The sequence below is a fragment of the Kryptolebias marmoratus genome, linkage group LG2 (assembly GCF_001649575.2).
Source record: "Kryptolebias marmoratus isolate JLee-2015 linkage group LG2, ASM164957v2, whole genome shotgun sequence".
In the NCBI taxonomy this organism is placed as follows: Eukaryota; Metazoa; Chordata; class Actinopteri; order Cyprinodontiformes; family Rivulidae; genus Kryptolebias; species Kryptolebias marmoratus.
In genome coordinates, this window is record NC_051431.1 from 29,152,288 (window position 1) to 29,168,963 (window position 16,676).

At 40.7% G+C, this 16,676-nt stretch overlaps 1 protein-coding gene and 1 long non-coding RNA gene across 2 annotated transcripts in view; one reads left to right on the top strand and one right to left on the bottom strand.

Moving 5' to 3' along the window:
- The window catches only part of sorl1 (sortilin-related receptor, L(DLR class) A repeats containing), a 137,599-nt gene that overhangs the window by 10,255 nt on the left and 110,668 nt on the right, over positions 1-16,676 (bottom strand). The window contains exons 32-42 of the mRNA XM_017436024.3: positions 16,440-16,610; positions 15,734-15,862; positions 13,186-13,312; positions 12,870-13,039; positions 12,510-12,622; positions 8,113-8,217; positions 7,939-8,005; positions 4,076-4,158; positions 3,881-3,971; positions 3,597-3,784; positions 784-903 (exon numbers count right to left, since the gene is read on the bottom strand). Of these exons, the coding sequence (XP_017291513.3) occupies positions 784-903; positions 3,597-3,784; positions 3,881-3,971; positions 4,076-4,158; positions 7,939-8,005; positions 8,113-8,217; positions 12,510-12,622; positions 12,870-13,039; positions 13,186-13,312; positions 15,734-15,862; positions 16,440-16,610 (1,364 nt within the window). The remainder of the gene's footprint in view (positions 1-783; positions 904-3,596; positions 3,785-3,880; positions 3,972-4,075; positions 4,159-7,938; positions 8,006-8,112; positions 8,218-12,509; positions 12,623-12,869; positions 13,040-13,185; positions 13,313-15,733; positions 15,863-16,439; positions 16,611-16,676) is intronic.
- LOC112451389 lies at positions 5,410-5,971 on the top strand. The gene is made up of 3 exons (XR_003040209.2): positions 5,410-5,430; positions 5,510-5,572; positions 5,866-5,971. It is a non-coding gene; the product is annotated as an uncharacterized LOC112451389 (long non-coding RNA).

Below are 16,676 nucleotides of genomic sequence, written 5' to 3' on the forward strand. Positions count from 1 at the left end.
TCTGCTTTTTGCTTTTATTGTTTATCTAATTGTACATGAGCAGAACAGGTATTGACTGCAGCATGTGCCATTTCACACGTTGCGGCTTGTTTTAAAATGCAAATGTTTGTATCACTGTAAATATCACACTGAAACTTTAAGATCCCCAAAGTGTGATGAGAAAACATTGTCTTGACTGATTTACCACCAGCAGCCCTATGGACTGTTGAACCTCCAACCTTAGCTTTATGACCAAACTTCTAGTAACAGAAACTAAATAACTAATATCACTGTATTATAATAAATTGAATTTAAATTTTATATTCCATTATAACACTTTAGACTCTATGCAACACCTCAAACACCACCTTGGTATATTTAAAATGTGATTGTAATTCTATTTGCTACTGCATTTTGCAGGCTTTACACTGAATAATTACCACTTCTGCCCTCTTTTAACTTTGATAATACCCTTGATCTATTTAACATATGTCACATGCTTTTTGCCAGAATAAAACAGACTATATGCTAAGTGTGAAAAAAAAACTAAAAACATCTGATTGTGAAGACATCCGCCAAGAAGATCCCTCTGACTTAATGCTGGATTGAATTAAACAATACAACACAAAAACTATGAATAAAAGCTGTATTTTAATGCAAACATTAGTAGTTCTGTGTCAGAAATCAGCAAGTTTTTAAACAGCAACACTGTGGGCAACAAGGTGAACCAGGAAATCTCAGATACCTGCATAAGATTTTAATGGGAACAGGGAAGTCTGTAATGAGTTTAAAGGGATGACTCACCAGGAAGAGAAACTGTTCACCACTGTCCACAGTCACTGTGAGGCTGAGAGAAGAGCTCCGGACCTGACGAGGATTTCGGTACAAATCCAGGAAGAAGGTGCCATAAAACACACCATACACCTACACACAAAAACACAGACACACACATAATAAATAAAAGCAGTGTCACCATCTCCTCAGTTCAGTGTTCAGTGTTGGTGTTTGTCATAAACCTTTCTAACCTTTCTAACATTTTTCTAAAACAAAGTGCCATCTCTCATTTTGAAATTACTGTATTTATATTTTAGACAAAAAAACACATTCATTTTGTTCAAACAGTTTTCAAAGAGCTTACTTTGATGTGCAAGTTTTTTTGTATAGGTATGCTGCCCCATGACGCTGATTGTAACTAACATCAGTATAAACATATATATGTGGAATCTGAATCATTAATATACGTTCTACACGTGTGTGTTTCAAGATAAAACAATAAACTCTCAGTCTTCGATATGATGAGAGATTATAAGATAAAACATTACAATTTACAATAAGATGGAACAAGATAAGAAAACAAGTTGAGTATAGACGAGATGACTTATACAGAACAGCGCAAAAGTTTACCACCCCTAGTTTTGTTTACTTTGCTTTCAAAGAGTCAGATTTTTATGTAATCTTAAGCAAAATGGTAAGTGTTAAATGCATTAAGATGTATTATTAATGGAGAAAGGAGCAGAAGCAGGAAATTGAAGCCACAAGGGATGAGCGCACCCTAGTGGCTGGCTGCAGTACCCCATGTAATCAAAGGGGACATTTTCCTACCTAAAGAACTAAAAATACACATAAAATATTTTTGATTTTTGTTAATTTGCATAGCTCTTACTTTGCTTCTGTATGTTCAAATATGCACTTTTCAAATATGTTTAGTTTCATTTTAGTTACTGAAGCTTAAAGAACTTACATCCATGTAAGTGGAAGTTTTATATTGATGGTAGTGCCCCACGTTTCAAGTGCATTCCTGTCTCCAAAAATACAACATGGGAATGGAGAAGAATAAAAATAATACACAACTAGAACTGCAAGCAGTTATCAACGGGTTCCAAGCCTCCACGCTCCGCACTTATCCGCGGGCTTCGATCCCGATGTCCCGCTGGCGTGGCTCCGCCGCCTCTCTCGGCGAGCGGGCCGAGTCGAAACTCGCCAGACCGGTGCGTACTCAAAGGCGCAACGGTATAATTTGTGAAGAAAGCTTGGGAAGGTAAAGCTAACTGACAATTCTGTAATAGATCAGTAATTTCTGTGAAGTTAAAGTTCAATTTGGCTGAGTTCAAAGCTCAAAAGTGAGATAGCATATAAGCCACGCCCAATTCATTATAATATTCCAGATATTGTGTCAAGTTGCAGTCTTGATCATCTGTACCAAGTTTGGTGTAAATCCATCAAGCGGTTATTCAGATATAAACTTTATGAAATTATAGCGCCCCCTATCAGTCAAAAACGCATAAAATTTAATACAAAGCGGCAAAATCTCATCCATTAATGGGATCTAAATGCATTTTCCATAATCCTAAAGTATGGAGGAGATATTCATAGTTAACCATTGTGCTAGCTAGCACTAAAGTGTTTGCTTTTGCGTCACTCGTGCAAAATGCAAAAAATTTTAAGCATAGCTTCAGCACATAGGCCTACAGATGTTATGTACCAAGTTTCATGTTGATCCACCTGTTAATGTGGGAGTAGTATTCGAAAGTAGGTTTTGCCTTTATCGCGCTATAGCAAAAAAATCTAGTTAGACGGAAGTGGGCGTGGCCAATGTAAAAAAGATGCAGAATCATTTATAGTTTCAGGTGCCATCAAGAATTTGAGTGTAGGACTCACGGTTTAGGAGTTATTCGCAAAAACACATTGTCCTTTGTTATAGAGCCCCCTAGGTATGGGACGATATGATTATTTTTGTCTGAGTAGCGGTAGCGTTTTTCTACTAGACTGCGTGGTTGGCTTTTTCCCAGCAGTTTCTCGTTTTTCTGGCCAACGTGTTTTACCGGAGAAGAATAAAAATACACATTGATGAAAAATCCGTACAAAAACAATAAGGTTCCCTGCTCCGCTAGGAGCAGGCGAACGGCCATGCCTTGCATTGGCCGTCCACTCGCTCCCGCGGGCTTGGAACCCTAAAAACCCAGTCATTTTAGCAATTCTGAAGAACAGGAGAAGGCACGTATGTTTCACCTATCTTTAATAAAGTTGATGGGTAAATGCCTTGAACAACAACAACCCATTCTTCAAAAAATGGCTGGGTATTGGTCTAAAAGTGAGTGACCTGAAAATGAAAGAAAATAGGCTACAGGCTAGTCTACAGAAGGACCTCCAAAAAGCCTGGAGAACTAATGATCAAAACCATTTCAAATTTTACAAGAAAGTTTGGTACCTTGAAAGGAAATTATGAAGGAATTAGTGAAGACTTCATTTATTTATCTATCTATTCAACCTTTATTTAACCACTAAAAGTCCTTTTTAGATTAAGAACGTATTTGTCAAGAGAGTCCTGGCCAAGAGGAGGCAAAGGTTATATGACAATTACAATTGGATTACCCAATTAAAATAAAATTATTATAAAAAAGATGTTTTTGAGATGTTTCCTGTATGTATCCATTTTAATTCTAACATTTTAATTTATTTTGATTGTTGTGTTCATCACTGTTGCATATTTACACTCTAGATCCTTCCTTTAAAGCAAAGGACTTCCGATGAAATTAGCTTTTGGCAAATTTAAAGAACATTCAACAAGTTTTCTTTTCCTCTATTAATTTTGTTGCTGTTGTTTGAGTGCACTGTACCTCTGCAGAGGGATCGCTGATGATGGTGCACTCCACAGCTGTCTGGTTCAGAGCCTTGGCTTTGAGGAGGGGTCTTTCCGGCTGCTTGCCTTTGGTCTGGTGATGCGATAGAGAGGTCGGACTGTCTCCTATTGCAGTGTGAGCCCACACAGCAACCTCATACAGAGTCCCTGCTGTCATGTTTGTAGCTGCAAGCACAGCACACATTGGGGTCACTGCTCAGGGAAATACATGTGTAGCAGATAACAATAACAAGGGAAAAAATATATGTATCAGAAAAGAACCTCTGAGGGAGTCTCCTGTGACTGTGTAGTTTTTGCTCTCCTTGACATGAGTGTCAAACTGCCAGGACAGAATCACAATGTAATATTTCACCTGGAAACAAAAAAAAAACAAAACCCACAAAACCTTAAATTGTAGACGGAACACAAAACCTTTTGGCTTCAAACACAGGATCAGTTTGACAGAGAAGCGCTTACATTATTCTGGGAGTTAAAGCTGAATGACAGGTTCATGGAGTCGGTGGTGATGCTGCTGATGGTCACAGTGGGAGGGGGCAGAGCTGCAGCACAGAAAGAACACATCAACAACTGTCTAATCTTTCTTTTATCTTCAACTCAGCTGATGGGAAATCAGCTGCAGTGACACATTTTCCGTTGGATCGTATTATAAATAGACATACATTGAATTCAAATGCTGCAGTGCATCACTGTAGTTCGTATTGTCCTGTGTTGTTGTGCTGCATGAGTGTTTCATGATGAACATTTATTGACAAGTCAGCAAACTAGTTTCCCTCCAAATGTTGGGCCACAGAAAGTGGAACATGAAATGCACGGAGTAAATGTTTGTCCCAGATAGAAACAGCTCAAGTGTTTTATGCTGAAAAAAGTGGATCTTTATTTTTTGATAAAACAAGATCACACACGGATTTCTCTTTTTTTTGTTTTGTGGGTGGGTGTATAAAGTGTGGTGAGGGCACAGGTGGTTTGTCTTGGGGACACAAAAAAATTGGAAAAATCCCAAAAAGAACTAGAAGCACTCAGAGAGCACAAACCTCCGCCAAAGGCCACAGCGTGATTAAAAATAGTGCAATCTGGATCATAATCTGGATCACCACTAAAATTTAATCCACTGTTTTTTGTGACAACCCTAAGATTTCCTGAAAATTTCCTCTAAATCTGTTCATTAGTTTTTACCTGTTCTTTGCTAACAGACAGACAAACAAACCAACATACACTGAAAACATAACTTCCTTGGCGGAGGTAACAGCAGGGTCACATGTAGGAGCAGGGACAAGTTTTTAACAAAGGGGTTACCTGTGATCTTGACCTTTGACCTCATGAACCTTAAAATCAACAGGCATCATCTTTGACCCATGACGTGTCCAGCTGTGCAGTTTGACATTCCTACATTACACTGTTGCATAGTTAGAGAACTAGGTCGTCTATGACCTTGACCTTTGACCCAGTCACCTTGAAATCAACAGTGATTACCGTTGACCCATGAAGTGTCCATCTGTGGAGTTTAACACCCCTTTTATAAAGTTGCAGAGTTAGAGCACGGGCTCATTTGTGATCTTGACCTTTGATCTTGAACTTTGACCAGATCACCACTAAAATTGAATCACTTGTTCCTTGTAACATGTTTGTGTAGCCAAGGTAAAATCTGCCCTTAAGCACACCTTTTCTGCTCCCGATGCAGTACCACTTGTTAGAATGGCAGTCAATCACATAATGCATTCAGCCAATCACTGTGTCTGGAGTGGTGGTATAGGCCTGCTCCAGCTTTCCTCAGTCAGATGTGAGGGGGAGAGCTGGAGACAAAGCTGCTACAAGTTTGTACTCCCAAACAATTAGTTTCATCCCTTTATAATTTTTATGCATTCTAACACTCACAATATAAATATCATTTAGATCTGAACAACCAGTGAGCTTGGACCCATGAAGTTGTCATGCACTGAACTGAGAAAAGAATTGGTGAGTAGTGACTGAAATGTTTGTTTATTGGTTGTTCAGCATGATGGTGGTTGTAGCCAATACTAATTGTTTGGCTGGCATTTGAAGCCAGTTGTTACTTGATTCAACCTATTAAACTCAATATATATGAGTTTAATATAATAAGTTGAATTCAAATATCTCTATTTGGTCTAAAAAGGTACTGTATATGGATTTATGGATATAACTGCATTTGATTTGTGTACACAACCATTGAAGAAAGTCTAGTTAACTAGCAGTCTGGTAATTTACTGGTCTTGTTTATTTTAATGCAGGCCATGTGACCCTTTCAGGATTTAAGGATGGCGAGCTTCTGATATCTGTCTGGGAGCCAGGAGAACCTGCAAACCCCTCCATGCTGGTCTGGCAGGAGGCTGTGACAGTCTGTACGCATTTCCCCCTCCATCTCACTATACAGACACACGGATCACTTTTCATCTTTTCTCCATTGACAACAAATTGCACTTGTACATTTTCCCTTCAAATAGCTGGACAAATAAAAGCATAGACGTTTTCAGTGTGTGTCAGTTGGACATTGTGCGGCTCAGCGCCAATTAGTGGGGAAAGTTGGGACAGTTTTTTGCAGTTTTGAAAATATTGTGCACATTTAACTTGGAAAATTAGCTGCAGTACTGTGTATATAATTGTATTTATGCTTTTTGGGGTTCTATGTATGTTTTGTGTTTTGTGGTGTTTACTTTAATTTTCCTCTAAATACATGGTATTGAAAGCAGTTGTTCTTTGTATTGTTTATACTGATTACTGACAACAGCTCCAGTAGTTGTCCTTAAGTCTTTTGATTTTATGTGCCATCTAGTCTTTTAGTACCCTAATCAGTGCTAAATTTGACATTTCCTGAAAATTTCATGGAAATCCATTTATAATGTTTTGAGTAGTCTTATAGACAGACAGCACAGACAGACAGACAGAAGCTACAGAAAACATAACCTTCTTTGAGGAGGTAATAAATCCAAACCAGGTTCTCATCCAGTTTGAACGGTGCTTTAAGATCTTAACATCTTTCAACTTGTAAAATTACTAATACAAAATTTTACTCAACCTAAACTAGCAGTAAAACTAAGAAGAGTGCAATATTTAAAATTAACACATAAAATGGACGAAAATACCAAGAGAGAAAAGGAATACTCAAAAAGAAAATCATTCAGTATAAGGTGTATAAAGTGCACTGGTTTACATTAGTGTTCCTGGAATTCAGTCATTGTTTCCCCTGAGAAATAAAAACTCTAAAATCAGCTCATTGTGTCATTTACTTGTCCAGACCTGAGGACCTTTAAAAAAAGATGATTGTCCAAATGAGCTTACAGGTTTACAGACTCCACTAACTGCTCTGGTTGTAACTGTAGATAAGTGGCCACATAATGCAAATAACTGGCCCTGATCTGTAGCCTTGATAAAGATTCTACCTGTAAAACAGTAATCAGTTAGTTTTTTTGCTGGAGATTGTGTTCATGTGTTCGACTGAAGGGGGAGAAGCTAAATGGAGACAACAGTGCTGTGTAAAAGTCAGCTGGATGACACATAGATACTTTCAGTAGGTCAAAAAATTTTCTATGAGACACTAGTTTTAGTATCAGCTAAAATTTGAGTATTGATTTCATTTTTTAATATCCCTACTTAGACCATTCATATTTTTCAGGAAGTCACTGAGAATATCTAGGGCATGAGCAGAGCTTTTACGACTGAATGTGCAAACCTTTTTCTTTCTGCTTTTTAATATTGTGCTAAATAAAATAAAGTGGCGTTCTTTTTTAATTTTAGCTTTGATGCTAAGGGGTAAAATTGTTAAAGAATTTGAAATTAATTCAAACTTAGTTTCGGCCCAATTCATTCATTTATCATATAAACAACATTCTGAGATGCTAAATTAACTTGGTTTCACTTTAAACATTATTTCTTGCTGTTCTAGGGTGGTTTGAGTCTGCATGAATTTAAAAGAGCTCATATGCTTTACTCAGTGATTGGGTTTCATTCTTGCAGGTTTCTGACAAGTCATAATTTTTTAAGTCAGTTATTGATGCTATCTAAAGGGGGTCAAATCGTTTTGTATTTGTGTATCCTGGACAATCCTTTAAAACCCAACAAGAGGGCGAATGGTTACACCCTCTCCTCTAAGATAGCAGATGTTTCTGTGCACAAATTAACAAATCAAGAAAATCCATATTTCAATAAAACGGAGTCTCATATTTTTAGCGTCACAGGTGAAGCTTTTACAGAGCATTGAGGTTCTAAAGCCCAATTATTTTTTTTTTGTAAATAGCACTAGATGGCAGCGTTGGACAACTTTTTGAATAAAGAAAATCTGATGCTACAGGTGAAAATCAGTCTACCTTTTTTGGGAGTGATGGATTTGATCTCAGTCCAGTTTCCAACACCTCGACTCGTCACAGCAGCCACCTGAGAAACATCAGTCAGGATTTATTGAAAGTAATAATACTACAACTCATGTTTGTTGCACCCTATTCTGTCAGTTTTTATTCTGTCAAGCCATCTAGGTCTCCTACCCTGAACTTGTACAGAGTGTCTGGCTGCAGTCCATTGATCTCTGTGATGTTTATGGAAGATCTATGTGACGTCCAGTCAAGGCCTGCATCCTCAATATATTCAACCTTTCAACAAGCAAATGCACAGTTAAAGGCAAATTACAGCTGATGAATGAGAACAAGTACATCAGTAAACTTCACCACTGTATCATTAACAAACAAAACATACTACAAAGTTGGAAAGCTTTTTAAAATGCATAGAACAAATCTCTATTTTGCTTAAAGAAGTATTTAACACACATGTGAGAAAACAATTTTAGGACTTTCTTTGACCATCTTTACTGTATTCTTAATTTATAAACAAATCTAGAATGTCATAGCGGAAACTTTTTGAAAAAAACAAAACAACTAACAAATTTAAAAAAAAAAAACAACTTATCTTAGTCAAAAATCAACTCTGAACAGAGAGGCTGGTGAAATTTCTTTACAACAAGCTTATTTCAGATAGACAATAAGAGTGACAATAAATATGAGTCCTGTAGCCTGTGTCCATGTTTCAACTGGTCTTCTAAAAGAAAAATCTGAAAAAATAAAAAAAATACAAATTGCATGTTCTTCCCATGGGCTCACCACCTATAGGAGGGGCCAAAGGGGTCGGGTGCAATGTGGGATGGGTGGTGGCCGAAGGTGGGGACCTTGGCGGTCTGATCCTCGGCTACAGAAGCTGGCTCTTGGGATATGGAATGTCACCTCTCTGGTGGGGAAGGAGCCTGAGCTGGTGTGTGAGGTTGAGAGGTTTCAGCTAGAAATAGTCGGGCTCACCTCAACGCACGGTTCTGGCTCTGGAACCAGTCTCCTTGAGAGGGGTTGGACACTCTTTCAGTCTGGAGCTGTCCCCAGTGAGAGGCGCAGAGAAGGAGTGGGTATACTTGTTGCCCCCCATCTTGGTGCCTGTATGTTAGGGTTTACAAGAGGGTAGCCTCCCTCTGCCTACGTGTGGGGGGACGGGTCATGACTGTTGTTTGTACCTATGCGCCGAACAGCAGTTCAGATTACTCACCCTTTTTGGAGTCCTTGGAGGGGGACTCCCTTGTTCTACTGGGTGACTTCAATGCTCACATGAGCAATGACAGTGTGACCTGGAGGGGTGTGGTTGGGAGGACCGGGCCCCCTGATCTGAACCCGAGCGGTGTTCTGTTGTTGGACTTCTATGCTCGTCATGGATTGTCCATAACGAACACCATGTTCAAACATATCCATATGTGCTCTTGGCACCAGGACACCCTAGGTCGCAGTTCAATGATCGACTTTGTTGTCATTTCATCTGATCTGCGACTGCATGTCTTGGACACTCGGGTGAAGAGAGGGGCGGAGCTGTCAACTGACCACTACCTGGTGGTGACTTGGCTCCGATGGTGGGGGAGGATGCCGGTCACACCTGGTCACACCCAAATGTATTGTGAGGGTCTGTTGGGAATGTCTGGCGGAGTCTCCTGTTAGGCGGAGCTTTAACTCCCACCTCCGGGAGAACTTCGAACATGTTCCGGGGGACATTAAGCCAGAGTGGGCTATGTTCCGTGCCTCCATTGTTGAGGCGGCTTATCGGAGCTGTGGCTGCAAAGTAGTTAGTGCCTGTCGCAGCGGCAACCCTAGAACCCGCTGGTGGACACCGGCGGTGAGGGATGCTGTCAGGCTGAAGAAGGAGTCCTATCGGGCCTTCTTGGCCTGTGTGACTCCAGAAGCAGCTGACAGGTACCGGCAGTCCAAGCGGCATGCGGCTAGGATGGTCACTGAGGCAAAAACTCAGGCATGGGAGGAGTTCAGAGAGGCCATGGAGAAAGACTTCCTCATGGGTTCGAGGCGATTCTGGTCCACCATACGGCGTCTCAGGAGGGGAAAGCAGTGCAGCACCAACACTGTTTATAGAGGGGGTGGTGTGCTGCTGACCTCGACTCGGGATGTCGTGGGTCGGTGGGCGGAATACTTCGAAGACCTCCTCAATCCTACCGGCACGTCTTCCATTCAGGAGGCAGAGCCTGGGGACTTTGGGTCGGGCTCTCCAATCTCCGGTGCTGGACATTTGGGGCAGTTCCCCTGGATTGGCACCGGGGTGGTGGTCCCCTTATTTAAAAAGGGGGACCGGAGAGTGTGTTCCAACTATAGAGGGATCACACTCTTAAGCCTCCCTGGTAAGGTCTATTCGGGGGTTCAGGAGAGGATGGTCCGTCGGACAATTGAACCTCAGATTCAGGAAGAGCAGTGTGGTTTTCGTCATGGTCTTGGAACACTGGACCACTCTACACCCTCGGCAGGGTCCTTGAGGGTGCATGGGAGTTCACCCAACCAGTCTACATGTGTTTTGTGGACTTGGAGAAGGCGTTCGACCATGTCCCTCGGGGATTCCTGTGGGCGTGCTCCGGGAGTACTGGGTACCGGGCCTTTTGATATGGGCTGTTAGGTCCCTATATGACCAGTGTCAGAGCTTGGTCCGCATTGCCGGCAGTAAGTCGGACTCGTTTCTGGTGAGAGTTGGACTCCGCCAAGGTTGCCCTTTGTCACCGATTCTGTTCATAACGTTAATGGACAGAATTTCTAGGCGGTTCGCAGCCGAGTGTAAAGCGGCTGGGATGAGGATCAGTGGCTCCAAATCCAAGGCCATGGTCTTGAGCCAGAAAGGGGTAGAGTGCCTTCTCCGGGTCAGGGAAGATGTCCTGCCCCAAGTGGAGGAGTTTAAGTATCTCGGGGTCTTGTTTACGAATGAGGGAAAAATGGAGCAGGAGATCGATAGGTGGATTGGTGCAGCGTCTGCAGTGAAGCAGGCGCTGTACCGATCTGTCATGGTGAAGAGAGAGCTGAGTCAAAAGGCGAAGCTCTCGTTTTACAGATCGCTCTACGTTCCTACCCTCATCTATGGTCACGAGCTTTGTGTAGTGACCAAAAGAACGAGATCGCGAATACAAGCGGCTGAAATTAGTTTTTTTCGCAGGGTGTCTGGGCTCTCCCTTAGAGATAGGGTGAGAAGTTCAGTCATCCGGGAGGGACTCAGAGTAGAGCCGCTGCTCCTCCACGTTGAGAGGAGCCAGTTGAGGTGGCTCGGGCATCTGATTAGGATGCCTCCTGGATGCCTCCCTGGTGAGGTGTTCCGGGCACGTCCCACCGGGAGGAGGCCCAGAGGAAGACCCAGGACACGCTGGAGGGACTATGTTTCTCGGCTGGCCTGGGAACGCCTTGGGATTCCCCCGGAGGAGCTGGCCCAAGTGGCTTGGGAGAGAGAAGTCTGGGTCTCCCTGCTTAGGCTGCTACCCCCACGACCCGACCCCGGATAAGTGGAAGAAGGTGGATGGATGGATGGATAGTTTTACCATTTGTGAGGTTTCTGGAAGATTACTCAGACAATAGATGATCTTTTAGGATATTTTGTTGGACTAGAAAGTAAAAATGATATACTGGATTCCACAGTCCAAAAAGACCTTCCAGGCTTTACATCAGTAAAAGGCCACCATTGCTGCATATAAAAAGGAACAAAACTGGATTGTGTTTTGTTTAATTCACAAAGCAAAAACAAAAGGAGTCATACATCTCAAACTGAGCTGACAAATAAAGAGCGCCTTTATGCGGTAATGCTTTTTAACCACATTAAAATTAAGTCACTTGTATTTATATAAATAACTGCTGTGGCAAAAAGCAACCAATTTTCAAAACCCAACACTGTTTGCAACAGGCAATTAGCATGAATATTTAGCACCTCTTGAGAGTTATTGGCAATTGTGTTTCAGTAGATAAAACAGTGGCAAAGGAGCACACTGCTGCATTGTTGGCTTTACAAAACGTGAAGGAAAGGAAAGGTATAATTTATCCCCTTTAATAATAATGAGTGGTACACATTGTTTTATTTACAAATAAATTGTCAAAAGTGAGTGAAATTCAGTTGCTGCTGTTTTACATTTGAAATATAAAACCTTGTTAATTTAGAAAAATAGCAGATAGTGATGTTAAGACCTTGACATTACTGTAAAAAAAACTTTTTCCCTGTCCATTTTTTGAGGATATCATTCGAACTGTACTTTGTGAATATAAGGCTAAGAAGGAGCAGGTAGAGGGTGTAAAAAGTTGTAGCTAAAACAACATGCTTCACACTTTTAGTGAATCAAGCCCTGAGGGTGTGCTTTACTGGCCTGCCTGTGAGTGAAAAGTGAGTATCAGACGACGACTGCTGACAATTGTGAATTGTTTGTGGAGTGTGTTTCTGGTATCAAATTCTACAAAATTTTTTTACATTCTGAACACAATGAAGTTGGTCAGTGAAACACTAAAACCTTAGCTGATTTGCTGTTCAGACTATGAACTAATGAATTGATGTTTTGTAAACACAACCAAATAAAACAGACAAACAGTCCAAAAGATAAATAAGCACTCACAATGTACTCTCTTATCAAACCATGTTTGTTGTCAGGAGGGTTCCAGGAAACCTTTACTGTGCCGTCCTCAACATTATCAGGAGTCAGCTGCAGGTTCCTGGGAGGATCAGAGTCTGCACCACATCAATACACAAATATTCATCATTGATGAGACATAAAATGACAATAAGTGAACTGAAAAAAACAAACTAAAAAAAACCCTGCTAATCATTTTTTTGGTTTGTTAAATAATAAACATAAACCTCAGAAAAAGTCTTGATTTAGTCTGATTTTTTTCCTAGACAGACTGAACCAGACAGCATAAGTACTAAACCAAATAGGTCCTAATCTATAGGTGAAGGTAGAGCATGTGATACTCACATCCCTCAGGCGTCCTGACTGTGATCATCTCGTTGGTCCTGTGCAGCTTTCTGAGGCACTGTGTGAGCACCTTCACATGGTAAGTGGTGTCTGGCTTTAGCACAGTGAGTTTGTAGCTGGTTTTGTTGCTGTGGGTCTCCATGGTGGTCCACTGCTGGGTGCCCACAAGCCTGAACACATGAAGATGTTGGAACAGTCAACAGAGCATCAGGCAGAACGGGTCATATCAACTCTAATGCTGGCAAAACATTGTTAACGCAGGTGACAGGTAACATATGTTGAGAAAATTGTGGCCTGATCATATAACTAAGCCCACCTGTAGTAGATGAGGAAGTAGCAGGAGTTCAGGGGGAGGTTTTTGGGACGGGCCCAGGTCAGTGTGATGGCACCTGAGAAGTCTGGAGTCCACTGGAGGTTCTGGACTTTGTAGGCAAGAGTATCAGCTGGGAGAGAAAGGAAGAGAGTAGATTTTGATGTTTGAACTAACTCGTTAAGCTCCAGGTCAATTTATTCCTTCACAAAATTGTACCTTTGCAGCTTTGGTCACTTAGTATTTGTATTAAGGGTCCAAAAATAATGCATTATTATTATTATTATTATTATTATTATCGTTCTCTTTATGTTTTGTACTGCATGTTTTGCAATTTGAAAGCCCTTGCCTCCCTATAGGCGTTTTGATATCTGGATCTAAAGTCTGCATCCGGAGCTCTGAGCAATACTCTCACAGACTGTTATTTAACCAAGACTTCTGGTTATGGAACACTAGGATGTTTTTTCTTTGTTGTCACAGTGTCATTACAGAAACTGAAATATGATAACACTGTGGAGGTGTACTGCTCTGTCAGACTCTCTAAAATCAGTCCTGTAATGTAGATAAGGCTTTTCTGACCAAAGCTGTACCGTTTTTACAACTTCAATTTAAAAAAAAAATTGGGACATTGTGTTGAATGTAAATATAAATAAATTGCAAAGATCTGCAAATCTTTTAAACCAAATTGGATTTAAAATGGAACACAGTAAACATCAAATGTTTAAACTAAGAAATTGTACCGTTTTAATTGAAAAATTGTAATTTTGAATTTGAGGAGGGCAGTTATTGGAATTTTTTGTAAATAAATGTTGTTCCATTCTTGTAAGACTTTAGCTGTTTTGCATTCCTGGCTCTTTTTTTTCCTGGGGGTTTTTAATGGATGGAAGCAGATGTTGTTCAGACCCGTTTTTATTGCAGAGGTCCCTGAGGGCCCGAAGATCACGGGCATTCATATTGACTTTCAGCCTTGACCTTTGAACTCAGATTTCTCCAGATACTTAAAATGTTCTGATGACAATATGAATTATATCACTTACTTTTATAGTCTTTTGTCAACTCTATCCCAATATTTTTGAGATATGTTGCTGCATAAAATTCAACATTACCTTTCAAAAAAAAAAGAAAATCAGAAAAAAGAAAAATGGTACAATTTCTTTGTTTAAACCTTTGATCTGTTTACTGTGTTCCATTGTGATTAAAATATGGTTTCATACAATTTAGAAAAAGGACAAACTGATCAGCAGCCACTCACTTTTAAAGGGGACATATTATACAAAATTCACTTATGCATGTTTGTGTACTTCCATTTGGGTATCTGCTGATTCTAGAAACAGTCCAAGCGCAAAAAAAAACAACAAACCCCCCAACTGTTTTTTGACAATAAGTACATTTTTTCTGGTGTCTGCAAAACAAACTGTTTCAAAAACCTCAGGATTGTTGCATCACAATTCTTGTTATCTAGCAACCTCAAGCTGAGCCCAGCCCCTCACCTAGCAACCCAAGTGGAGCTCCACCCACTTCATTACAAGAAGACCATAACATTTGTTCTGCTGGTTTTACTGCTGAACAATGTCTGCTGGAAAAGGAAAATGTTTTGTTGTTGGCCGCAATATAGAACATGTGTCCATGCATGTTCTCCCAGTCACAGAGAACAGAGCTGTGTGGCTTCATTTTATTCTTGATGGCAATGTCCCGGTGATAATGCCAAAGAAAGTTGTAGTTAAAACTGCTCATCTGTTCCAGAAACACATCTCTGTTAAAATCACGGCAGGTTTGTCTTAACTAACATTAGAACTATGTTATTAAAAGAGAAGAAAAGTTGGAAAAAGAAAAAAAAAAGAAAACAGTTTTTTACCAGGTGGCCGTCCAGACACCTTTTGGGTTTCAGGCCGCTGATTGCCAGTGTCCCGACCTGCTACCAGTTGGGGTTTGGACCATTGATAAAATTTCCAAGCCCCCACCTCCTCGTATGAAACGTCGTTTAGACTCAGTAAAAACAGTCACACACACAAAGCCTCGCAGGAAAACTTGGCGCCTGTCCACCGTTACTTCCGGCAAGGCTGTGGGCTTGGAAGAGGAGATGGAGGAGAGAAGAACAGGGGTCCGCCTGATGGAGGAGGAGGCACCTGACTAAATTGACCCTGCTGCTGCTGGCCAGGCTGATCCTGGCCTTATTTTATTCTTCTTTTTTTGTGAATTAATAATTATATAAATGTGGAGCAGATTTGCATATAAGTGACGTAGCCCTAAAACCGCTCATTCTGAAATGAGCTCAACACAGGCAGAACTGATCAGGTGAAATCTCAATATCTGAGGATGATTTTGTGTATTAAATGTAATGAAAATGTTCTGTACAGCCCACAGACCTATCCTGACTTGTTCAAGGAAGCATAATAGGTCCCCTTTAAACAAATGGAGCACTACATAATACCAAACAGTAGATGGAAGCACAAGACAGTTTTACACAATCAATCAACCTTACAAAGTGGACATCATACCAGATTCTTGTGTAACTTTAAGACTCAAAGTGTTACATTAAACGCAGAACACCTACAGGTGCAGCTGTCCTCATCGCTGTGGTCTGAGCAGTCTAGGAAACCATCACACCTCTCGTTGTCCAGAACACAGGCTTCACCGTCAGAGCAACGAGTCCCGTTAACACACAGCAGGGGCTCACGGGTGGCTGCAGACAAACAAGGCTCTTTGAATAAATGGTATAATTAATGTTTTACACACACACACACATATATATATGTGTGTGTGTATAGACATACAGAATAAGATGAATATCTGAGACCTTTATTATTAGCAATTAAGTTTAGTCACAACAAATTGATCCCTCAAAAGTAAAATAAAAAAAATGTACAAACTAAATTAAATAATAATAGCATTTTAAGTATTTTTAGACAATGAAACAGACTGAGCTAAATAAGTAAGCAGAAAAGAAATGGTTGAATCCTTAAACCTTCAATGATTGTACTATGTTTTACAGCTTTTCTTATTCTCATGTTCTAATGAAAAATGTACTGAGCTGATTCTTCTCTGAAATTAATATTGTAACTGAACTACTGTGTTCTGAAGATATCAGGTCTTGTTACAGAGATGTGGAACCAGTTATAATTCACATCACCCACTGGGAGATGCAGAAACATTGAGACTTTAGCTAAACGCTCTAAACCTAATACACCTGAACGGTCATAAATATGTTCACTCTGTTGATGAGATACTAACAGAAATGGCTTGTAGCTTTGGAGACTTACGGCAGCGAGCTTCATCAGAGCCATCCTCACAATTGAGCTGGCCATCACAGTGCAGCCACTCGGGGATGCAGTGGGGGGGTTGGCGACACTGGAACTGACCACGAGTACAACGACCAGGTGATGGAGGAGGGGCCTGGGTGGGTACTGGGGTCAGCATCACGGAGTTATTAGCTGTTGTCATAAGAAGTGAGGAATGTCAGTCATCACTTTTATGCATTTATTTAAGGCCAGTACACA